This window comes from Pelophylax lessonae, assembly GCF_965119305.1.
Source record: "Pelophylax lessonae genome assembly, chromosome: 3".
NCBI lineage: Eukaryota > Metazoa > Chordata > Amphibia > Anura > Ranidae > Pelophylax > Pelophylax lessonae.
The window spans coordinates 595,243,529-595,270,445 of NC_138770.1; the positions used below are offsets into that span (position 1 = coordinate 595,243,529).

At 43.7% G+C, this 26,917-nt stretch overlaps 1 protein-coding gene across 1 annotated transcript in view; it reads right to left on the bottom strand.

Moving 5' to 3' along the window:
- Nucleotides 1-2,269: 2,269 nt before the first annotated feature.
- Nucleotides 2,270-26,917, bottom strand: part of LOC309549498 (serine palmitoyltransferase 3-like) — a 201,814-nt gene continuing 177,166 nt past the window's right edge. The window contains exons 10-12 of the mRNA XM_082249832.1: nucleotides 19,341-19,476; nucleotides 13,110-13,239; nucleotides 2,270-3,101 (exon numbers count right to left, since the gene is read on the bottom strand). Of these exons, the coding sequence (XP_082105958.1) occupies nucleotides 2,988-3,101; nucleotides 13,110-13,239; nucleotides 19,341-19,476 (380 nt within the window). The 3' untranslated portion in view covers nucleotides 2,270-2,987. The remainder of the gene's footprint in view (nucleotides 3,102-13,109; nucleotides 13,240-19,340; nucleotides 19,477-26,917) is intronic.

The following is a 26,917-nucleotide window of genomic DNA, read 5'->3' on the forward strand; positions in this document are numbered from 1 at the left end:
CAATTGATATGTAAAGTTGGCCACATACCAATATAATTTAGTTTTAACATTTTTGTTTTTTTGGAAATTTCTTTCTATTTTGTAATGGTTAGTAAGGTCAAATATACGTTTGTTTTCCTGCCTAGTATTGGGAAAATTCACGCATACTGCCGGATTCATGCATGATGCAAAAAAAAACAAAACAATTTCTTGAACAAAGTTCTGCAGGTAAAATGGGTTTTCATTCTGGAAGAATCATACATACTATAATGCACTTGTTCTAGGCAAAAAAGAGACCTGTTTAATATGCCTGGGATTCCATTCAAGTAGCAGGTCTGGACGAAATGTTAACATATTTAAAACTAAATTAGTTGACTGAATTGATGGCAAGATCGAATGTTCTGACAATTTTTCAGAATTTCTGTACAGAATTCTCTTCTGATATTTGGCCAGCTTTTCAATAATCATGAGATACTGACCTCTGGATAGTTTATCAGTGTTCTTTGGAGTTTTAGGTTATTGATCTAGTATTTATCGAAATAAAATTCTTGAAGTTTAAAGTCAGGGAGTGGGTGCAATACCTAGCTGAGACTAGTAGAAACAGTAGAAGATTACTACAACAACTGAACAATGCTGGCCCTAATAGATTAGACTTCAGCAAGCATAATATAACCTGCAGCCTGCCCCATCTCTCACCATCCAAAAACACAAAAGTATTTACTTTCAGCTTGACTTTAAGTGACTAAGTTGCTAGGCAAGACCTGCTGCAGGCACCTAGAAGTATCTGTATATAACCACAGCAATGTCAAAAATCCTCCCACTACAAATGAATCGGAGGATTTACCGCCCAATGACAGACAAAGCCCCAGCACCTACAGGTAGTGTCCGAGCTTGCTGCTACCTTTCACCTCCGCACATTCCTACTGGTCTCATCATAATGGCCACTGGCCAGTAGGTATTTTCAGGAGGTAAGAGGGCGCACTCAAAGGGCTGGTGTTTAGCTGTAATGAGAGGCTTTTGGAGCTGCTGAAGGTATGCATAGGGAGGTGAATAAAGTTTATACTGGTAGCAAGCATATTTTTTTAGTGACTGAATATTTAAAGATGGCCATAAAAAAGTTTTTTGATCGAAAAAAAACCTGAACAGATAACCCCATCCACAGAGTCGATGTGGATGGAGGAATCCTTCCTTCTGTGTTAATGTATTCTGACAGTGGGACTATTCTGCTGTCAGAATACATTGATCAGTGTTACAGTCAATTGCCTGCAGGTGCTCATAGAATAAAAATACACCAGCAGTCTCGTTCGAAGGGAAACGATCAATAGATAGAACCCTCTCGAACAGGAACGGCCATAGATAGATCGAAATTTGGCTGTTCCCATCTAAACCAGTCAAATTTCGATCCACCCATGGCCAGTCTTAGAGTTTAATAGTTTTCAATTTGCTGTCAGTTAAAGATTTTTCTATAAAGACATTTTTTCTGTTTTTGTTATAGCAGATACTGTCAACACAAGAGTACATTTGCTCAACAATTTCAAGGCTTCACCAACCTAATACTGGCTTTTCCAGGCTATCAATGCACATTACCTTATAAAAACTGAACATGGCACACATGGGTTGATTCACTAAAACTGGAGAGTGCAAAATCCAGTGCAGCTGTGCATGGTAGCCAATCAGCTTCTGACTTCAGCTTGTTCAATTAAGCTTTGACAATAAAACCTGGAAGCTAATTGGTTTCTATGCAGAGCTGCACTAGTTTTTTGCACTCTCCAGTTTTAGTAAATCAACCCCACAGTTAAGCCCCGTACACATGGGTCGAATGTCGGGAGACATTGGCAGGATAAAAAAAAAAAAATGGCCAACATTCGGCCTATGTGTATGTCGGCCGGTCTGACAGAAGCCAGCTATTTGTCTGGCTTCAGTCGTACATCCATAAAAGCTGGAAAACCAGCTCCCGATCAGTGCTCTCAGCCAATGGCAGGGAGCGCTGATCAGAGTGTTCTGGCAGGGGGGTGGGGGAGATCGCTGCACTAACTTTGCATAGTTAGTACAGCTGAATGTTTTTTTGCGGGTTGTGCAAAAAAAAAAAAAAACTCATAGTGTGTACCAGGTTTTACTATATAGATTTGTAGTAAACCAGTTATTCAATTTATAAATAAAAAGGTAGACTATCATATTTTAACCCAACCTATGCTGTGTCTAATGAAACCCCCCTCTTGATAAAACTGTGCTTCCCAAGTTGTTTTACAAAGTCCATAGTTATTCAGGAAGAAAAGATCAAGTCTATTAAGTTCAAGCCAAAAAAAAGAAACACTGGAGATGGACAGTGTGCACACTTCTACTGTTTCACACTAGCAGGAGCCAGTTGGAGATATCAAGACTCCGGTGTCCTGTCACCTGTACAGATAACCACCTGAGATAAATCTCTCCCCTTGCCTTACGACAGGAAAGCATATTCTGTCAATCTGAATGTGCTAAAGCACGGCTCTGTCTTCATTCTCCTGCTGCATTAGATACAGTAATCAGCTGTTAGCCAAACAATGAGTTACAAAGTTAATTACAATTTTCTGTCAATGTATTCCTTCCTCGCACGCTTTAGTTACAAACTGCTACATTTTTATGTTGGACATCTGTGCAGATAAATTTTACACTATATCCAATTTCTGTCCATTTATTACATTTCAGCAGAATCTAACTAAACAAATGTCCAACATGCTCTTTCAATGGTTCTGCTTTATTGGCGTCCAGAATCTGTTGTTTGTAAATATTCTTTACACACACAAATCTTTGTTGCATTAACCAATATACCACTGTGCCGATGGCTAACATTATTTACTATAAAGCATACAAGGAAGCTTCCAAAGTTGGAAAACTGCTATACTATATACTCCACACAGCAGGACTGAATTACCATGGAGAAAGTGTACTACACTGAACTCAATCAGGGCTGCATTTGAGATCCAAAGTCAATGAGTTCCACAGGAGGAAAATATCCAGCAACAATTTTGTTATGCATCAAGTTCATCAATTGGCTCATCATATGTCACAGTACGGTCTGATCTTTGGTGCCTCGAATACTTTAGCCGTAGAAAGTCACCCATCTCGTCAAGTGCATCCAGGACCTGTAGAATACATGTATAGTAAGTTCATAATCAACTAAGGAGACCCCAAATTCATCCATTGGCTGTTTTGGAAATATTACACAAAGACCACACCAGAGAGATTAAAGCAGAGGGATCTGATGCTTTTATGGTTTTTGGGATGTTTGAGGAGAGGTGTGCAGTAAAGTGCAACTTTTTATAACCATGCAGTAATATCATCTAGTAAGACAAATGGCAAACATACAAGGCCATCCCTTAAAGCGGAGTTCCACCCATTTTTAATAGGTTGGAATACATAGATCTTTGTAATCCCCTTTAAAATGGCTTTTACCAATGGAAACTTTTTTTTTTTTTTTTTGCTAGTAAATACCTTAATTTTGGCTTTATTCCTCCTCTCCTCACTTCCTGGTCCGATCGGCGATGACGTCATTCGGCGATCCGCAGTGTCTGCTGGGATGTATTCTACTTGCAGTAGCTGTATCTGTACTGAGCCGTGCCTGCCCCGCCTCCGCCCCGCCTCCTCTCATTGAATTGCATTGTATGAATGTATTAAGGCCGTTCTCTGCCCAGCCTCCGCCCCGCCTCCTCTCATTGAATTGCATTGTATGAATGTATTAAGGCTGTTCTCTGCCCAGCCTCCGCCCCGCCTCCTCTCAATACAACTCAATGAGAGGAGGCGGGGCGGAGGCGGGGCAGGCACGGCTCAGTACAGATACAGCTACTGCAAGTAGAATACATCCCAGCAGACACTGCGGATCGCCGAATGACGTCATCGCCGATCGGACCAGGAAGTGAGGAGAGGAGGAATAAAGCCAAAATTAAGGTATTTACTAGCAAAAAAAAAAAAAAAAAAGTTTCCATTGGTAAAAGCCATTTTAAAGGGGATTACAAAGATCTAAAGTTCCAAAAATGGGTGGAACTCCACTTTAAGTTGCCACAAGTCATAACACCAAGTGAAGCTTAATTTATAGATTTCAGATTATCTCTGGATACTCCATTATAGTACCTTTAAGGCTACATTTTCACTATTGCGACTTGTTGTGCGACTTGACACATGTCAAGTCGCACAGCAAGTCAAAAGCCATTCATTTCAATTTGGCCCGTTCTAACTGCTGCAACTTGAAAAATAGTTTTTGCACTACTTTTTAGGCGACTTCAGTGCGACTTGTCCCTCATAGAGGGAAGTCGCACTGAAGTCCCCAGAAGTAGCCGCAAACAAGACGGACTACAAAGTCACGCTAGAAGTAGCGCGACTTTGTAGCCGCAATAGTGGAAACAAAGCCTTAAAGGATTAGTTCACATTTTGTAACATGTTACCTTACACCCATATTCAGGGTGTAACATGTTACAAATGTACCGGCTGCCACAACCCCCCAATCCCCCATTTTGGCACAGAGCAGATCTTTTCTTTCCCCCTGCTTGCTTCCACAATCTAAAGAAAATGTGGTCGTGTGGGGCTTTGCCTGGCCACTTAATTCATTCACAGTGTTCTTTGAATGAATGGACTACAACTACCGACAGCCTTTGTGACTGTCGGCTTGTAGTTCTCAATGAACTACCACAGTGCTGTTGATTCTAGTCAGTGTAAAACTGCTTGGCTGTATGAAGACCAAGACAATGCTGAAAGAGACCTGCATGTCATCAGCAATCTGCTGACTGCCGGTGCAATGTTTTCCAGGCTCCTAACAAAAAAAAAAAAAAAGTAAATGCACATTTTTTTACCTGCAAAAAATGTGCATTTATTTTTTCTTTTTTTTATAAAAGGTGAACTTATCCTTTAAGAAATGTATATGATTAACTACCCTGATATTAGTGAGAAATCACACATGTACCATATTGTAAGGCAATAATTCCCACAATGTAAAGCAAAAGAATTTCAGAAGTGTTAAAAAAATTGGATTTTTGACTTACTGTTAAATCCATTTCTCTGAAGTTCATTGACAGACACAGCTCCTGATCTTCTTAACCATTGGGTTATACTGCACCCTACAGGAGTAGAAAACTGGGCAGAAAAAGTCTGGCTACGCCTATGGGTAGTCCCAGGGGGTATACACCCTCTCTCTGTTATAGGTACTTTTGTTACAAGCAGTGTCAGAAGAATTACTACTCCACAGAGTGGTGGGTGCTGTGTCCGTCAAACATCAGAGAAATGGATTTTACGGTAAGTCAAAAATCCCATTTTCTCTTTCGTTCATTGACAGACACCGCTACTGATCTCCTTAACCATTGGGACATCCCAAAGCAGTGTTAAACATGAGGGGTGGGAACAGCGAAAAATAAAATTCCCAAGGCTAAACTACAGCCAAACGGGAGCTCAACCAAAACAACTGGAGCTCACCTGAAAAAACAATACACTCTCAAAGAGGACCAAGTCCTCTAAACAGCAGCCTGCAAAACCTTGCGGCTAAAGGAACCATCCACTTTATAGGACTTTGTGAAAGCACACCGACGACCAGGTGGCCACCTTGCAAACCTGCATCACTGATGGAAGATGACGGAAGGCCCAGGAGGCACTAAGCGCCCATGTAGAGTGCGCCTTGACAGGTAAAGGAGGAACTTGACCCTTGATGGAATAGGCCTGAATCACAGTCTGTCTGATCCATCTGGAAACGGTCACAGAGGAAGCAAACAACCCTTTTCGAGGACCATCCGTAAGCACAAATAGTGAGTCTGACTTCCTAAAAGACTCCGTAGCTGCCAGGTACACCCTAATCGCCCGGACCACATCCAAGGCATGCAAAGCAATTTCCTTCCGATGTTTTGACCTGGGACACAGGGAAGGCAACACAATGTCTTCATTCAAATAAAAATGAGAGACAACCTGAGGAAAGAACGACATACAGGAGTAAAAGAACCACCTTATCACTGTGAGCCATCAAGGTGAACGGCAGGATAACACCGCCAATTTCGACACCCTGCGCACAGAGGTGAAAACCACCAAAAAGGCCACCTTCTGGGACAGCGTAAGCAGGGGAATCTCTGGAAGATTCCCAAAAGGAGGCTTCTGGAGGACTGAGAGCACCAAAATGAGGTCCCAAGGTGGAAACAGAGACCGCACTGGAAGGGCCAATAGCCTAACTCCCTGAAGAAAAGTATGCACCAAGGAGGAGTATGTGGCCAAATGCCATTGAAAGAAGACTGCTAAGGCTGACACCCAACCCTTGATAGTCCTTAAGGCCAGTTTCTGCTCAACCCCCCCCCCTTTGAAGGAAGGTCATGATCCGAGCCACCGAAAGAAGAGCAAGGATGAACCCCAAGAGACTTACACCACGCAATGCACATATGATGGTAGATCTTCCTAAAAGTAGATTTCCTAGCTTTTAACCCCACTGGAATCACCGACTCAGACAAACCTCTATCCATCAGCACCTGGCATTTAACAGCCAAGCCGTCAAATTTAGCGACTGTAAAGCAGGATGGAAGATTGGTCCTTGGGACAGCATGTCCTCCCTGAGAGGAAGCTTCCAAGGAACGTTGGCTACCAGCCGCACCAGATCGGCGTACCAAGCCCCGGGAGGCCAGTCTGGGGCCAATAAGATGACTGGAATCTCTTCTGCCTCGATCATGCAGAGAAGTCTTGGCAGAAGCTTGAGAGGAGGGAAGGCAAAAAAAAAGACGATACTGACCCCACGAGGCCACCAGAGGATCCCGTGACCAAGCCACAAACCTCTGAACCTTTCTTTTGAGCTGGGACGCCAACAGATCCACCTCGGGGTTGCCCCACCAAAGACACAACTGATAAAACACCTCAGGATGAAGGGACTACTCCCCTTGGTCCAACGCTTGAGGTAATCCGCCTACCTCCCCGGGAATGTGTATGACAGAGAGGGGTGCCCATCTTAGAATGCCGGCTACCCCCAGAGCCACCAGGACACTCCTGCCCCCCTTGGTGTTTGACATAAGCAACGGCTGTTGCACTGTCCAATTGAATACGCACTTGACATCCCTGAAGACGATCCGTCTAATGTTCCAGACACAGTTTATCGCTCGGAGTACCAAGACATTGATAGGTAGTCTAGACTCTTCCAGTGTCCAGACACTCTGAGCAGAAATCTTACTGAGGATGCCTAGCCAGCCAGACATGCTGGCATCTGTGGTGACCACTGTGTCCAATACAAGGGGAGGAAGGATTTCCCCAGTCGAAGCGTTTATATCAGGGACTCTTTTGTTCCCTGGTTCAACCGGATCTGATTGCGGATTCTTGTCACATTTGGCCAGAATCTCCCTTGCAGGGACCTCGTATGGAACTGTGCAAACAGAACCACCTCAAATGTAGACACCCTCAGGCCCAGCACCCGCATGCAAATCCAGAAGGATTACCATCCGCAGGACAGCAGGAGACGAATTACAGCCTACAGTTTCTGGAGTTTGTACAGAGGAAGAAGCACTCTGGCTAAGTCCAGAGTCAGACCCAGATAGTCCAGGTTTGCTGACGGAACCAGAGCAGACTTCTGAAAATTCAAAATCCAGCTAAACACCTCCAAGCTTGTATGGTGAATTCCAGGTTTTTCCACTAGAGCAGGAGGAGACTCTGCTCGGAGAAGGAGGTCGTCCAAGTAGCCCAGTACCACGATCCCCCAGTAGGGTAACAATGCTAGCACCTCGTGAAGACCCGAGGAGCAGAGGCGAGACCAAAGGGTAACTCCACAAACCGATATGCTCCTCTCCCATGGCAAAGCGGAGGAAGCGCTGTAGACCGACACATATTGGAATGTGAAGGTAACTGTCCTTGATGTCGATAGAGGCAAGCAAAATCCCCAAAAAAAGGGGGGAAGCCCCAACTGTGCCAACTGACTCCATTCTGAACTTCTGCACACACAAAAGCAGTTCAGCTCAGCAAAGGCAGAGGGGAGCTACTTCCACTCCAGGTCATGGCGCAAAAGCCTAGCCTATTCGGTAAGTGTCTGCGACACCAGGGCAATGGTGAATAACGGCCTCAGTGCCAAACCAGCCAGGGTGTACATATTGCAGGCCACAGCCTCTGCCTTCCTGTCAGCCAGGTCCTTAATTGCCGGGGACTCTTCAACCGGAATCATGGTTGCCTTGTTTAATCTGGAAACCGGAGGGTCCACCACCGGTGGAACAATCCTTTACTTAAGAAGGGATTCCTCATAGGGGTATCGCCTAGCAAAATCCCTTAAGGACCCCAAGGGGAGCGCTTTGGTCATCCCCACTATTTAGTGACAATTCTGTCAAAATAGGAGGGAAAAGGGAAAACCTTTTCCGCTCTGGATGGCTTGTGAATGCCAAAGGGAGCCTGTGCCTTGCAGTAGCTTCAGCTGCGTCCTCCAATCTTTAAGGTCTCATGCACAGCTACAATCAGTGTGTCCACCAGCAGCGCCTTTTCGTACGCGGTTTCAGAAGTGGAGGAATCCTCCTCACTGAGGATTAAGGACGCGTAGTCACAGAATCAGCAGGGTGACCCACGTCCGCGGTGGCCGAATCAGATTCAAAACCTGATGAAACAGATTAGGCGGGGGAAGGTGGGGGCGCTTTTTGCCAGCCCATCGCCCAAAAGCCACCTCCACCCCGGACACCAAGGACTCCAGGACCGCTGTCAAGTCATTGATGGATGGATGGGACCTGGAGGGCCCCGCAGCCTCAGGGAGGGGATCAGGTTGGGAAATGTGCCCCAAAGACTCCATGATTTACCAGGGGGACGCCACAAAAAAGTGTAAAACACTGCCAAGTGACAACCTCCACTGCTCTGGCAGCCCACCCGGTTACCAGCCACAGAGCACTAATTGATCCTCAGTAGAGAAGGAGAGGACCCCACCAGACTCACCACCCTGCCGAAACCAGGCACCGCAGCTACCAGGAGAATCTGCACTGCACCAACGGCGATCATGAAATGAAGTGATCCAGCACCAGAGGATAAGGAGGGGCTCCCATCGCTGAAATCGCCGCCAGGAGGGCTCCACTGTCATGGCCGCCGCTATTTTCAATGGCAAACCACCAAAAAAATGGCCGCCGTACTACACCTACATGGTGCTGTGCATTAAGCACACAGGCTACATGAATATGGCGGCACCACCAGGCTCCTAGGGACGCAGGAGAGATCCCTAGGCCTCACAAAACAGCACAGGCAAGAAGGGTGGGCCCCTAACAGAACCCCCCACCAGGTACAGCCCTGCCTCCACAGCTGATCATCCCGTTGCCGGCTGCGCACCCCCCTGCCCCCATCACCAGCACAGCTCCCTGCCCCCAACCCTAGGTGATGGATCAGGCCACCCCAAAGCTCCAGTGTCAGTGAAAGAGGAAGCGGATGGCCCACAGGGACCACCAGACTGATGGGGGGGTTCCTAATGGGAAGGAGGGGAACCCAGGGGTCCAACCGTCCCATGGAGGGGCCAATGTCCACCCCAAAACCCTCCAGAGGGAGAGGGGGGACAGTTACTTACCATACCAGGAACCAGACGGGGACCGCTCCAGACAGAACCTCCTCTCCATCGAAATGGGGGGCTGTCGGCCAGGAGGAACACTGCGACTCAGGCCGAGACCCGGTTGTATGCGAACTTGTCAGGCGTTTAACTCGCAGGCCAGCCCCCGTCCGGTGGGGCTTTGTCCCGGCCAACCTAGGGTGTAGCTGAGGTCTGCGCCCCCTCACTGGAAAGAATGGGGTGACCACTGGATCTAGATTATACAGCCCATCGCCTAGTCCAGCAGTTGATTGTAGGTCTCACAAGAAAAAACCAGGAGAAAAAATTCTAAAAAACGTTGCCAGGACCAGAGATCCCAGCAAGGAACTAGGTCGTTACTCTTGACTAGGCAGAAAAAACTGAGTTCAAGGAGATGGGTGTTGGGTGCTAATTACCAAAGAAGTTTCCACCAAATGCACAGACAGATGACAAGTAGGTGCTTCCAGACTTTCCAATTATGGCCAACGTTCAGGGCAGCACTGGCGGTCAAAAAACAGGAAATCCCGCTGGCAGCAAAATAGAGAAGAACAGGCCCCACTGTAGTAAGCCAAGACTTTATTGCGTAACAAACACGATATAATAACTTACATGAGGGATAACTCTAGTCCATGTTCCAGAAGATGGACTAGAGTTATCCCTCACGTAAGTTATTATATCGTGTTTGTTACGCAATAAAGTCTTGGCTTACTACAGTGGCGCCTGTTCTTCTCTATTAGGCAGAAAAAACTGAGTACCTATAGCAGAGAGAGGGAGTATACCCCCTTGGACTGCCCATAGGCATAGCCAGACTTTTTTTCTGCCTGGTGTCCTACTCCTGTAGGGGGCAGTATAACCCAATGGTTAAGAAGATCAGGAGCTGTGTCCGTCAATGAATGAAAGAGAAAGTTAGTTTACCAACTCATTAATTGTGGGTGATTATCAGGATTCCTGATCGAAATGATCACACATTTTACATGACAACATTACAACTTCCTGCAAGTCTGAAAACCATGGATTTAGCATTTTCACCCATCTGTAGATACCTCTAGTGTGCAACATCTGTGAAACTTGTCTTACAATGGGATGGGTGTTACCATAGGAGGGAGGCACCCCTAACATGAATACAACAGTTGATAAAATGTACATGCCCAATGCATCCTGGACCACAATACTCACCTCAAGCGATGTGCCATCCTCAAGCTCCCCACCCAGCCGCTGACATCTTTGGGCTGTCATTGGCCGGGCGGGGATGAGGCCACTTCTGAGTGCAGCCAGTTTCGGCATTGCCGAATATGTATCGCGAGCTATGCCTGTGCGGCTCACTGTACAAGGGTGGACAGGCAGGTAAGTAGCTTTAATGCAGAACAGACAAAGCAAGTCTTCTGAAATAAAAATCCTGCCTGTCCACCAATTTTATTTCCATAGGCTAAAGTTCCACTTTAAGCTCAGTGGCATCATCTTCTTGCCACAACCCCAAAAATCCTTATTAAACTTTATGCAAAGCAGTGGTCTTATGCTCCTCCCCAGAGGCTTCTTTATAGAGTAAGCTCACAGAAGCAGGTGCTTCCTAAAGCTGGCCATAAATGGAGTGAAATTCTTGTTTGAAATTTTTAGTTTTAGGAACATTAATTCGATTTTCTTACTGGGGTCAAATGAATGTTTGCGTTTGATCATAGTGACGAGAGAATTTGAAGGAACAGAAGAGCAGCACAGAAAGTTTTCTCAAATTTATGAATTTCTAGCAATGAATATGTTTTTTTTTTTTTTGTATGGGAAAGTCCATTCATTCCAAAATCGAATGTTAAAAGCAAACATTTTCTAAGTACTTTCAAATTACATTCATTAGGCCATTGAACGTAAGAATATAGGGAATTGACTCTTCCTGGAGTAGTCAAATTTGCTAACCTATTGAGTGACATGTTTGACAATATAACAAAGCAAACAAAAATGTCACTCAATGGGCTAGCAAATTTGGGTGACATGTTTGGCAATATAACAAAGCAAACAAAAATGTGCTAAGTGTTGTAACCCATAGCAACCTGAATTCATCCTCTACCAATCTGATTCAGGAAAAGGAAAGTAAAATGTTATTAAATACTATAGGCTATGATTGTTTGCACATCACCTTTGCAGGACTTTATTAAATAAGCCCAGTAGGGATTAAAAATAACTATGTAGCGTGATCTCCAAGCATTTATGTCAATGCCCACAGTAAAAAATAAGTGTCAAACTTACAGTATGCCTTTCTCTTTATCGAGTGAGATATTATAATCTCTTGCTAATTCAGAAAGCCTACGGGCTTTCATTGTACTCCAAATGCTTACAGCTCATTAAAGTATATTATGAACACAGTTGTTGACATCTAGAGCAAGAGTTCTCTGATTTCACAGGCAGCAAGATTCTTTTCATCTGTCCATTTTAGACCAAGGAAAAGTATAGCCTTAGAAGACACGCAGACCTGACATGGGGACAGAGGAATGTGGCATGATCTGTTAACTTTAAACTCAGCAAACCAAATGCTAAAAATATAAAAAGGTAAACATGGTGGTGTATAGAGGCTTTTTCATGTAGGGGAGCAATTATGGAGCATAATGAATGTCAGAATCGAAGTCACAATTTATATAAGCAATGGAAATGTTTTCAAATGTTTTTTCTATTTGCATCTGCCTATGTTTATCCATTTACACATGGTATTTGGAAGTATTTCATCTATTCACTATTTCAGGATCGCATATAAAGACCCATTTACACCAGGATAATCAGCAGCAGGGTGCATTTAATGTGCATTGCAGAAAAGCAGCCTATTCATTTGAATGGGCATACCAGCACACTACAATGGACCAAACATACTACTTGCTCCATTTTTTTGATAATGCAGTGCACTGCAACACAGGTGTATTGAGAAGCCATTCAAAATTATTGGTACCTTATTGCACCTAAACACATAATACAAGGTGTGAACAAACCCTAATACATAAGTGTTTCATATAGTGAACCCGGACCTCACAGAGGACAATGGAGCACTCTTTTAGACTGGAGGAAAAGAGATTTAACCTCCAAATACCAAGGCTTTTACTCAGTAAGAGCTGTGAAAATGTGAAATAGACTCCCTCAAGAGCTGGTTCTGGCCGGCTCAGTAGGTTGTTTTAAAAGAAGGCTTGGATTCTTTCCTAAATGCACAAAATGTATTAGATACTAATATTTATAGGTAAAGATGATCCCATTGCCTCTTGGGAAATCATGCTTTATTGGGATTTTTTACCTTCCTCTGGATTTGTGGGTATAGGATTGTGTATATGAAGGTTTTCAATTTATGTGTTTTTTTTCTGTGGGTAGAATTGGATGGACCATTGTCTTTTCAACCAGATTAACTATGTAACTAATGTCTATATTAACAAACTGATATATATTGTGTGCCACCTCACATATAATCTAGCCATCAGACTGAGAATCCAAATGCACAGAAAATTATATTAAATTACATACTTTAACTTTTCTTTCTTTAACAGTAACAGTCCTTATGGCACCAATTCGTTGGTGCAAAGGAATAAAAACAAATATTACTAATACCAGTCAATACTATTTCTAACGTTGTCCTATTTATAAGTAAGCAAAGCAAACCTTTACTTACAGTGTCTAAAATTTCCTTCGTATGTGCTGCCGAAATACAAAACCTCGCTCTTGCTTCAGTGATGGGGGTGGCTGGGAATCCAACCACAACAACGCCAATCTTCTTCTCCAGCATGTGCCTTGAAAATGCCCTATGGATAGAAAAATTGGATAAAATGATAAAGAGGTGTATAAAAACAGATTTGAAAAAGTATAAACTTTCGAAATTCTGGACTGCTATTTTTTGAACACATACGTAGTCTGGGGCTTATACAAGCATGTCACAATTTGTTGTAGTAGTGTAATCTTACCTGTCAGGGATAGGTGTGTGTGCTGTTATTCTCTTCTGATCAGAGGAGAAACGTCAGCTTAGTGTTAAGCTGTAAGACTTCCCTGGAAACTGACCTGTCTCCTGCCTGAACTCAGGACTGATAGCCGAAGGTTGCTGGAAGGCAAAACTCTGCTAAAAAAAGTCTTTGGGTTTCTGCATTGCAATCCTGACAGCACCTTTGTTATATGACAATATTATGTGTGTTTGTAATCCTCATCCAGCTCAGGGAGGAGACAAACGGCCTTACAGCCTGACAGGTAGAACATACATGCAAATAAGTAAAGGCTTCATTTTTTTAATAACACAGGACAGGAGGTTAAGATTCTTAGAGATTCTGGTTGCTAATTGGTTCTATTTAATGTTTTACAGCATTAAAATGCAAACTTCTTCTTTATAGCAGCTCGTGAAAACCCATCATAGCTGGAGACTAGGGATGAGCTTCGAGTCAAAAGTAAGTTCAACTCGAACAATGGCTGTTCGCTCGTTCGTTGAATAATGAACAAATGGGCTTCTTCGCGGGAACTTCGAGTTCCAACATTATCATGGACTCTCTGACTTCTGAATTCCAATAAATAAATCACTGGCTGGCAGGGGGACTCAAACTCACAGCATTCATCATTGCAAGCCTGGTATTCTACCACCTACGAATTAATGTAAAAAGAACCCGCGCTTATGGAGAAATGAGTATTCGTCTGCAGCCTACCTTCAAGAAGTATATACCTTAAAAAAGGCAATATACAAATTCAAGAAATGGGGGGAGGGGAAGGTAATTGGCGTTGCCGATAAGTTCAATATATAATGGGTAAACAAGATGGGTAACAATCAAAAAGAAATGCAAATTAATAAATATGAATACAAATCTTATACATATAACCCTCAAAATAGTGACATATTAAAGTGATATAGTGCTAAAGTGCAACTGGAAATGAAATAATAGTGCTCCTCAAAAAGGAGGGGAAGGGGTGGAGGTGATCCCAAAGTAAGAAATAATCAAGAAAAAAGTGCTGAGCAAAATTAACCACAAATCATATAGGTGTGGTGAGGAGGTAGACAATAAAAAAGGTGACGTGGTTTTGAAATAGTGAGGTGGACCCCAATAAGGGGCAAAAATGGTGTCCTTATGTGCTAATTACTGAATAGTAAATCACATATGTATAGAATCAGTATAAATCACAAAAATCAATAAATAAATAGCACATGGAGGCTCCTGATGACGTCAAATGATGAAACGTGTAGAGCATCCTTCCGTCACTTCCGCTATCTGAACCGCTGAACTGCATTTACGGTATTTGGAGCGCATAGCGTTGCGGAAGTACTCCGGGAACTGTTAACGAGCGGACCCATGCTCCTTGTATTACTCTGCCAGTGTTTTACCTCTCTTTGTGAGTATTGTTTTGATATTTAAATAAAAGGATTTATTACAGTACTTCACTATATGAGCCTTTCCTCCCTATACATGGTCATGATCTCCAATCTATGCCTTTGATTGATACATACACCATTTATGAGTATTAATGGAAGGAATGAGATGCTGATGTATACCTCAACTGATTAAGGATGCCCCCGATGAGAATTCATTTCTGAGATATACCACGCCTGTTATACCTGTAGGGGTGCCTTGATCTGGCGAGTGCTGCATTTACTAGGGAAGCACAACAGGACTCACCTGCACGCGTCACCTTCAAGAGTTTCACTTTATCCTTCGGATTTTGGGATCTGTTTGAAACAATCCTTTCCATATTATGGACTTTTAATTTTATACTGCACGGACTCACTTTTTTGTCGCTTTCTCTTTTATGTGACACTTACCACGTCAATTACTTTTATTGAGTTTCACCTAGACATATTTTCCTTTTCATAATTTACCTTTACATGTGCTAGTTATTTATTTATTGATATTTGTGATTTATATTTAATCTATACATATGTGAGGAGCACTGTTATTTCATTTCCAGTTGCACTTTAGCACTATGTCACTATTTTGAGGGATATATGTATATGTATAAGATTTTTATTCATATTTATTCATTTGCATTTCTTATTGATTGTTACCCATCTTGTTTTCCCATTATATATTATATAGTTAATGTACATTGTTAAACTCACTTGAAATCTCCTGTATGGATGTCAACAGCATTTGTATATATATAGGCTCTTAAAGGTAGGTGCATCTTCCTGGAACAGTGAAATACTAACTTTACCGTTCAGTCTCAGACTATAATAAACCACTGACATTGAAGCAAACCTCTCATTTGGCTCCAAGATTTCCCTTTATTTCCTGCTCCTCCTGGCATCTGTTGAACCACACTTGTAAAAAAAAAGCTAATTGGAAAGGAATAGCAAGAAGAACCCCAACATGGTCCTTCCTAAGGCAGACTGCTTATTTCTAGGGCATGCAAAGAATGCTGCTTATACTCTTCTTCATAGCAATAATGGAGCAAATCCCATTATTGACCATTTAATTGGTAGAAGCATTTATAGTTACATGCACAAGCTCTCCAACAACTTTATAAAAAATGTAATAACCATGTATTATTGTTGGTTTATATTCATACCAGATACATTAAGACAAAGAAGTATATAACTATAATAATACATCTAAATATTTTCAAATCAACAAAGCAAATGAGTGGCATTGCACAACCATAGCCTGGATAGATCTTAGATCAGTGCCACTTGAAAAATCTTTTCAGCTTGTCGTGGATGCTAAACCTTTGCTATGCGTAATTAATGGAGTAACATGCATGGCTAAGATGGCTCAGATTGGTTTTACTGATGTCAACGAGAGTTAAATCTCCACAGACTTAATCATACTTAGTGAGATTACAAAGGGATTACTGGAGACTCATATTGGATAGCCTTCCATCTGTTACCATCCTTAATATCTATCATCAGAGGTGGACATAGAGCCTTTGTAGCATGTGGCATTGCACAAGAACCCCAAAGAGCAAAGGGTCCATCTAGGCTGCCATTAGGGTAAAATATTGTAATTAAAGCCCTACTGCGAGCTAAAACATTTTCATTAACCTCCCTCTCAACCACCTCAAATCCATGGTACCAAGCATTATTTCCTCCTTACATTGTGAAGGAGAATATACTTTACTAAGTCTGCCCTACAGGTCCCCAGCCACCACTGGTTACATGTGGGGGTAACGCTGAACCAACATTGTCACACTCCCTCTTCGGGAGGCTCAGGGCTGCATTGTCACATGACCATGGTTTAAGGTAAAAAAAAGGGGGATTTTGGATAGGGACATTTTTTTTTACTTTACAGCAATCAGATAGAGGGAGTAAGCGTGAGACTGATGCCAGAGTGGGGCTTTAATGGTTAGCAAATAAGGTATGAATGAACTGAAACTGTTGGCAAAGGCCCTTTTGGTGCTTATTAAAGGAGAGGATTCAGGGTTACTAAAAAACATTCATACTCCTCTCTGTGCTGCACCATTGCTTTGATGCTGCAGCCATCCCCTAACGAATCTAAGACCAAAAACGAAGTAAATGACCGCTGATTGCCCAATTCTCGGTTTTCTCAAAGCAGAGAGCAGTGACTGTTGGTCACCGCTCTCCACTCTGCCCCTCCAGCATTTACTGGAGTGCCGGGCTGAAGAGGGGGCCGACGCAGCTGGCTTCAACTCTCAGCCGAGTGCAAACAGCCAGAGCCAGCTATCAATTCGACATCTGGGTGGATACGGACAATATGGTCAGGATCTTTCCAATGCCTGGAGTGGCTCTGTAATGTCAGCCGACAGCAGGCTTTAGCCCGCTGTTGACTCATTCTGGGTCACAGGAGAGCACAAGTAAGTGCACTTGTGACCCACAAGAGAAGTATGGCAAAAAAATGCTTTGTGATACTTTGCTTTTAAATATTGTGGAACAAGCTATGGAAAGAAGCAGAATGTTTCTGCAGTACACTAACACTGACAAAAGCCAAGCCCAATAGGCAACAGTGGTTAGGCCCTAAGGTACAGGAAGTTCCAAATAGTTTTTCTGCAGGTGTACCCAGGGCTGCCTACCACTATCCGTTGTACTATACAGATAGGGTTGGCTTACTCATATGCTAAAAGGTTTTAAAGACCAAAAAAGTAAACTCCAATTTCAGCATACATGTTTCTCATTCAGATACATGTAATCTAGATCTTTATGATCTGTTCAAGCATGGTTGAATGTAAAATGTATGGAAAGCCTTGTCTAAAGCTGCATCAGAAAATGCAATGGGTTTTCTGATTATTTATGTGCATATTAAGTGATTTTATCCCTAATGCTTTTTAATAAATCATTAAACCAATATTGTATTATACCCTAGGCAAGCCTTTTTGAACCAGGGTGCCTAAAAATTGTGTACAAGCCAACTTTTGTTACACAAAGCCACAGGTTTTCATTGTGCAGCATTATAACCTTGGGCACCATGAAGTCCAGCCATCGGCGTCCTAACAACCAATGATATTGGTTGGTAAGGAGGACTTCAGGCGCCTGTACAGCATTCTTGTTTGCCCCTCTCCATCAGCATTGGGGTCACGTTAGCTGTGTGAGGGGGAGAAACTGATGGAGAAGAGAAACACTGGAGTACTAGTCAGTACCAGTGTGCAAAGGTATATTGCCTTGTTAAATTAGATCACCTCTAATGTTGGGTGTCCTATGTGTGTGGATGCTGCTGCATTATGTAAAACTATTAGTTTAGTTTTTTTAACATTTTTCAATGGGATGCCTCAAGATTGTTGAAAATTTTAAAGTGTGCCTTAACTGCAAATAGGTTGAGAAACACTGCTGTAGACTATGTGAGTGTGATGCTGTTCAAGAATGAGTGCATTCTATTTATTGTGGTGATCACATACAACGTTGTATGTCTCTCACCCTGAGAATTCTTGGAGAAAGATCTTGTCAACTACCTACTGCTGTTAATTTAGTAAATGCATTTTTTTTTTTAGGTTCCCTTTAAAAAAGTAGACATGCCAAGCTTTTTTTGTTTCAGCCCTGAGAAAAAAAAAAAACATCTTTAGACTTTCATAAGTTTTAAAGGATCATTACACCCAGAAAAAGACATTTAAGTTATTGGAGGCGTCTGGCTTCTTATATATCTTGGCAACTCCCACAGCGAGTTTTCTCTGCCACAGTTTCCAATTTTGTGTGCTGGAAGTTTTGGGTTTTCAAGTCCATATGTTCAGTTTCTCTTTTTGGAATATTCATTATATGAAGAATTCAGCAGAGAGTGGGACCCTTCCTAATGACCCCATTACATGAAAAGACCAAGGAACCTAACCACAGACATCTCACCAACAAAGTCACTAAACTGGCAGGCGGTTTAACTATCCAGCACCAGGATCATATTTAGACAGGTCACTCCCATTTCTGACAAGTCGCACTCCTTTTGGGGCTGGTTTGTATTCCTTTTCACAGCATGAGTCTGTTGGCTGACAAATATTTATATAGTTGGAACAATCAGCATTTTAAAAGAGAAATATGGCTTTCTGAAAAAAATAAACATTTATGCTTGCCTTGGTGGATGCAGCATCGATCCTATGTTACTTCTGTCCCTCATCGGCCCTGCAGTGAGAACTGAGCGATCAAAAACCGCTGAATGCTAAGCTCTCCCCCTCTGCTCTGAGCAGGGGTCTGGGACTGTCAGTCTCTGGCTCTCTGCTCTGCCCATCCAGCGCTCACTGGCGCACTGGGCTGTGGAAGGGGCTGGTTCAGGCTCTCGGAGGATCACCGAGAGCCTGAGCCAGGCACCAAACCAAGCTTCTGGGTGTTACCGACCATATGGTCAGGATCTTTCCAGAGCCTATACCGGCTCTGTGATGTCAGCCAACAGCGGCCTTCAGCCCTGTCAGCTGAAAACGGGACACAGGACTGCAGAATTTTACTCCTGTGATCCACAGAAGTAGCCAAAAAAGCTTCTCTCAAGTGGTTTCTGGTAATTCTTACCCGACTTTGCCTGGCATGTACAAAAGCAGTGGAACAACTGGAGAATCTTCATTGCCATAAGTGATGAACCCCATGTCCCGCAACCTCTGTCGGAAATATTGTGTGTTCTCTGCAAGCTGACGTACTCTTTTCAGGCCTGTAAAATAAAAAATAAAAAGAAATACATCACCAGCCAGCCAATGAAAAATAGGAAGATAGCTACAAGAAAGGAAACAATTTACATTACAACAATGTTATGAGTGTCACAAGGACAGAACATAAAGTGACATATTACAGACAGAACATAGAGGGGAGTACTATATACAGAAATTATAACAGGACCCTGAGGTTTTTTCCACTATACAAAAAATAGTTTGGCTGAAATTCTATTTTGAGACACAGAGCAAGTATTCGGTTTGGTCCCACTAAAACAGTGATGGCGAACCTTGGCATCCCAGATGTTTTGGAACTACATTTCCCATGATGCTCAACTACACTGCAGAGTGCATGAGGATCATGGAAAATTTAGTTCCAAAACATCTGGGGTGCCAAGGTTCGCCATCACTGCCCTAGAACTATAGTAACCCACCTCCTCTCTATCCAATGGCCAGTCACAATATTTGCTTCAATCTTTTTTGTTCTGGCCACAGAGGCTGTCTACAAATTGGTTACTTTTGTAGTGTAGTGGCTCCACACCTGTGGGTTGGAGGTAAGTAGGAGCAACTAGGGCAAGGAAGGGTGGGGACAAAAAAGAAAAAATTGTACTTTGTCCAGAAGTGCTCTTACCAATTTGACCAGTATTTTGCTAAAGGACACATGTCATAAGAGAAGTATTGGGGGTGGGGGAATGTTGTCATTGCTGTCTCCAAAATGCTAGTATACCTGGCTGCTTTTAGCTTTAATACTTTTAAATCACAACCTAAAGAAGTCAAAGAAATTACAATGGTAGAAAACTAACATTCTCAGAAGTTTCTCAAAAATCAACATAACTCTCTCATGACAGGTGCACTTTAAACATGCTTGGGTATGTTTGAGTTGTTCATGTAAGACATGCCTTTGTTTAGGAATGGATTGATAACCCCTGAACAGCCATATTTGAACAGGGCAGAACATCCTTTTCAGCTGCAGTTGCTTAGTGGTCGGACAACTTCTCAAGGATTCATCTGGAGAACCTTTATCAATAGACTTTGTTCCATTTGGGAACATAATGACAATATTGGGAACTGATAACATGCTTGGAAGCCTTGTGATATATTGTATGGCTTGTTTATAAGATTTCTTGCTCTTGATCTGCTGATGGAACTATGATACCATTCAATTAATGCTAACAAACATGTTGCCTCCTTTGAAGTAGCAAAAGGTGAAATCCCTGTCCCTGGTATTTACCAAAATAGATTACATGTAATATCAAGCCCTATTAATATACTTGTTTCTTCGAAGAGAACTCACCGCAAGCCTTTCATCACCAGGCCACAAGGCCCCTGTGTCAATCAAAGTGAATGATACCGTGGTTTATATGGATATGGAGTAAAAGCTAGAAATGATACCGCAGCACACAAATGTAATGTGATATACTGTAGGTTAAAAGTAATCAGGATACAGGGCATACAGTCTGCTCACTAATCTGACAGATGTGACATTCAGTTCCTGCTGCAATTTCTAAGCAAAAAGTAAAACCTGGAAATAGAAATAGAATAAGGATTGTCTGAATGCAAGACGAAAAATGTTATATTTTGCAGCTTAGCAGTCCTTAGATGTGGTGGCTGCTTTGCTTTTCTTTTTCAGGATAGGTATATTTTCTGTAAGTACAGAAAAATACCTAATGATCCTGCCAGAAACCCATTATCCTTGTAACCTTCTGTAAACTTAACGGATATCTTAAACTGGTAATAAATATTGTTTTCTTCAATAAAAATGATGGTACACCTACCAGGTCTGGGCAACAGTATTGTACAGAGGGGCACCTTACCTCCACTTTGGCAGCCCTCTGCCAGCGTGGTCCATTCCCCCCTTCTCCAAGTGGGGTGCTATGGAGGCACCCCTGTGGGCATGATCCTGAGCTGGGCTGTGTACATCCATGGACACATACAGCACCAGAAGCCATACCCCTGCTGCCACCTCCAAGGAGTTTGACTGACAACAGCAGGAGCCATTGGCTCCCGGAGCTCTCAGTGTCTCCTGTGAGACCAGAAATGTGAGAAGCGGTGCTGCAGCTGGGACAGCACTACAGCATTGACAGGAGTCAGTTAGGTGTTTATTGATCGGGATGGGAGCAGGAAAGATAGTAGAGGGTTTTTTAACTTAATGCAGAGAACGCATTAAGTTAAAAAAAAAAAAAAATGACTTTAGAACCACTTTAAACTATCAGCCTTTCCCATTACTTACTGTGAACTTCAGAGCATTTGTTTTGGAGATGAGAAGGAGGTAGGTGTTTGTAGTGTAAATCAGGGGGCAGCCTTTGGTGACAAGGTCACATACCTGATGAAGGGGTCCTGCGAGGCTCTGAAATGTTGCTTCTGCTGTAACAATGTGATCATTGAACAAAGTTTTAAACCCATTCTGGAGATCCATGGTGTGCTGGTGACATTTACTCTTAGAATCAACAGGTGAAAACAGAGGGGAAAAAGTCTAAAAAAAAGAAACCTAAATGCATCTAGTGCTGGCCAGAGACGGTGAGATTGTTTGTTCCTGTAAAATAAACTGCAGGATTCCTCCATCAACACAGCCAGTGTTCATGGGGGAATCAGTCCCACGGAGCCATTGTGTTCTTCCTGCAAGGGAAAGAGGGGGGTGTGGGGGGAGCCGTCCGGGAAAACGCACAGTGATTATTGCTAGCGGCTATAGCTGGCAATAATCGCTTGAAATATTAGACAGGCTGGTTGTACCCAAGCTGATTGATCGATCAACTTGGGTACAATCAGCCTGCCCATACTTGGTTTGATCCTCGACTGGTCCTTGCTAAATCGTCCGAGAGCCAAACCGTCTATGAGAGAGGGCTGATTTGAACCATTCTGCCCAACTTAGAATGCTCGCTACCTCCCGAGCCACCAGGAAACTTCTTGTGCCCCTTTGGTGATCGACATAAGCCACGACCATGTCATTGTCCGATTGAATGCGCACTGGATGTCCCTGAAGACAATCTGTCCAATGGTCCATGCACAGTCTGATCGCTCAGAGTTCCAAGACATTGATCAGTGGTATGGACTCTTCCAGTGTCCAGATCCCCTGAGCATAATTTTCAAAGAGGACACCTCCCAAGCCGGATAGGAACCTGCGCCTCCGTCTCAGCTGCAGCTGCATCCTCCATTTTCAAGGTCTCACGCACAGATACAAACAGTGCTTCCATCAGTGCCTTTTCATGCGCCGTTGCAGATGTGGAGGAATTATCCTCACTATCTGAGGATTCCGGGCGTGTGGTCGCAGACCCAGCAGGGTGACCTACGTCTGCGGTGGCCGAATCAGATTCAGGATCTGATGAGGCAGGGAGAGGCGGGGGGCACTTTTTGCTAGGCTGTCGGCCGAAAACCACCTCCATCCGGGACAAAAAGGACTCCAGGACCGCCGTCAGTGCATTGATGGATGGTTGGGACCCGGAGCCCCCCAGCCTCATAGAGGGGGTCAGGTGGGGAGATGTGCTCCAAAGACTCCATGAGTCACCAGGGGAACCTCACAAAAAGTGTAAAACACTGCAAGGGGACAACCTCCACCACACTGGCAGCACCACCTGGTCGCCAGGCACAAGCACTAAGCGATCCTCAGCAGAGAGGGAGAGAACCCCACCAGACTCACCACCCAGCAGAAACAGGCATCTGCAGCCACCAGGATAATCTGCACTCCATTTGCGGGGACCAGAAAGTAAAAAAATACAGGAGTCAGCACCAGGGGAAGAGGGATTAGGAAATCGCCGTCCACGGGGCTCCACTGTCATGGCTGCCACTATTTTCAATGGCAAACCACCGCAAAATGGACGCTGGACTACACAAACATGGCCGCGGTGCATAGGAATACACAGGCAACAGCAAAATGGCGGCACCACAGGGCTCCCAGGTACCCAGAAGGGATCCCTAGGCCTCAAGGACAGACCCAGGCAGGACGGGGGGCCCTGGCAGGAGCCCCCACCAGGTAGGACCCCCCCACACAGCCGATCATCCATTTGCCGGCGGCGCACCCCCCTGGCCCCCATTGCCAGCACAGCGCCCTTCCCCCACCACAGGAGGTGGATCAGACCACCCATGCAGCCCCAGCATAAGTGGAGAGGGGGTAGGATGGGGGACAGGTGAAAAACTGGGTGCCTGATGGGAAGGAGGGGAACTCAGGGGTCCCACCGTCCCGAAGAAGGGCCAACGTCCACCCCAAAACCCTCCAGCGGGAGAGGGGGGGACAGCTGCTCACCATACCAGGAACTAGGCGGGCACCGCTCCAGACAGAATCCCTCACCATTGAAATGGGGGGCTGTCGGCCAGGAGGCACGCTGCGACTCAGGCTGAGCCTGGTCGTATGTGACTTTGAGAGGCATTTAACTTGCAGGCCTGCCCCGTCCAGTGGCCGACCTAGCATGGAGCTGAGATCTGCGCATGCTCGCTGGCCAGACTGGGATGACCACTGGATCTAGATTATGCAGCCCATCGCCCACTCCAGCAGTTGATTGTAGATCTCACAAGAAAACAACAGGAGAAAAAATGTTCTATCTAAAAAACATTGCCAGGACCAGAGATCCCAACAAGGAACTAGGTCCTTACTCCTGACTAGGCAGAAAAAAACTGAGTACCTATAGCAGGGTAGAAGGAGTATACCCCCCTGGGACGACCCATAGGCCTAATCAGATTATTTTTCTGCCTAGTGTCCTACTCCTGTATGGGGCAGCATAACTCAATGGTTATGAAGATCAGGAGCTGTGTCTGTCAATGAACGAAAGAGAAAAAAAGTTTTTTTATTCCTATATGCTTGATATTGGCACATGGACTTTATGAATTTTGTGATTATCGTTGTCCAATGTATTTGATATTTTTAATCTTTATTTATGAATTATTATTAGACACTTTATGAATTACGGGAACATGGTTATATGTATTTTTTTTATTGGATTAACTCATAAATTAGAAGGCACTTATATGCACTTTAAAAGATAGCGCAACACACCCCTTTCCCTTTTTATTCGTTTTTTTATTGATATGTGAAATACAATAAGTGCAGCGGTCTAAATTGGTGAGAATGGTCACATCCTCAAATATATTTACACCGAGCACAGAATACCTTTTTTATTTTTTTAGATGAATAAATAAAAGCTAATCAATGTAAGCACCCCTGTCAGTGGTAAATGGTTTATCTCAACCAACTAACTGCTACATATGAAGGACAACTTTTTCGGTTGAAAAACACCACACTTAGTGTCCGTTCACACTACCGCGGCACGACTTCGGGGGCGACCTGTGAAGTTGCATGCACCGCGACTTCGGCGCAACTTGCACGGACTTCACATAATTGAAGTCAATGCCAGTCGCTCCGATGTCCCCCCAAAGTAGTACAGGAACTATTTTCTAAGTCGGAGCGACTTGAGTGGCTCCTATTAGAACGGTTCCAGTAGCACAAAATGGACCGTGACATGTCAGGCTGACAAGTCGCGGTAGTGTGAACCGGGACTTACTGGCTGGATCACCAGGTGAAAATAAAGGAAAGAAAACTTAGCAAATCTAATGCAGCCACCACATCTAAGAATCGGTAAGCTACAATATAATGTTTGTTTGAGTTTGGGTTTAATAGTTAATGGTAGGTGTTTTTAACCACTTGCCGACCGCCGCAAGTACATATACTGCGGCGGTCAGCCCCGGCCAGGCAAAGTGACATATATATACATCACTAGCCTGTCACCGGCTTGTGAGCCAATAGCGGGCGAGCGCGTGCCCTCTGAGGCGCGCACCCGCCCCAGCTCGTTCCCTAAGAAGTCAGTGTGTGTGACCGGCGGACCCGATGTCCGCCGGTCACTCGCGATCGTTCGCCGGGAAGGGAGAAAGGCAGGCGGCTAATGTAAACAAGCCACCTGTCATTCTCCCCTGTGTAAAAATGGAGATCAGACGGTTCTACTATGTAGGACCGTTGATCTCTGTTTTTACACTAGTAGCCATGTCCCATCACAGTTAGAAACACACCCCTAGGACACACTTATCCCCTCCCTCTCCAATTCAGTTAACCCCTTCCCTGCCAGTGTAATTTTTACAGTAACAGAGCATATGTATAGCACTGATTACTGTAGTAATGTCACTGGTAACCCCAAAAGTGTCAAAAATGTCAGTCAAGGGTCCGATCTGTCTGGCGCAATGTCGCAGTCCCGCAAAAGAAATCGCAGATCGCCGACATTACTCGTTAAAAAAAAAAACACCAAAAATGACAAAAATCTTTCCCTTTGTTAATAAACGCGGTAACTTTTGCGCAAACCAATCAAAATACGCTTTTTGCAATTTTTTTTACCAAACATATGTAGCATTAAACAAATTGGCCAAAAATGTTAAAAAATTTTGATTTTTACATTTTTTTTGGGGAATTTCATATAAAAAAATGTGAAAAATATTGTTATTTTTGCAAAATTTACTCTTTTTTGTTTATAGCGCATGATCAAAAAAAAAAAATCGCACAGGTGATCAAATACCACCAAAAGAAAGCTCTGTTTGTGGGAAAAAAGGACGTCAAATTCGTTTTAGGTACAGCGTCGTACGACCGCGCAATTGTCCGTTAAAGTCACGCAGTAAAAAAAAAAAAAATCGCAAAAAACCCCCTGGTCGAGAAGGGGGTAAAATCTTCTGGGGCTTAAGTGGTTAATGTGAGATGCTTTAAGCATCTTGTTCATATTTCGTGCTGGGCACAAAGAACAACATAAAAATCCTTTTCTCTTGAATTGCTTTACTAGCAGAGGACCACTGTGCAGGTATAATGGCTGCAGGCGGGACAAAGCGTCAGCGCCAGACCTTGGGAAATTTAGCTCCATAGGAATAAATGGAACCTTCTTTCTGAAAAGGTAAACGTTTCAATACAATAACTGGAGAATAGAGCACAGCAATAGTACACGCTTGACAGCTAATGAGAAGGACTGGGAATGTGGATTCACTAAAAAGGCAGCAATCTGTAGGTCTCACTGTATAGATGGGAACCCCTGCCTATTCGGAGCACAAATTGTTGCTTTTGTGTTAGTGTGTGCAGTGTGTTGTAATCTTTATGGATCACAGATCCTATAGGTGAAGATCAACAATAGCTTTGTGTAGACCCCTTGCTGAGGGTATTGGAGAGAGGCAGAAAGCAGTTCCTTTTCCAGGATGTTCCAGCCCATTGGAGTCTCTAAAAAGACACCCATTCTATATAATATATATTAGACATCCAGTGCTCTTCAGGACATTTACTCTATTCATGTGCGTAGGAGCAGAACCCTTTCCTGCAATAACAAGGCCATGCTTCCTGAATCTCGGGAACAGGCAGCCATCCCAAGCCAGATGACCCTGTCACATGCCAACATCTCTTGGACCATTCTTCTGAAAAATCCACAACAAGAAGAAAACTGCTAGCAAGCATAAAGTGAAGCAGTTACAATACAACGATGAAATCTAAAGAAG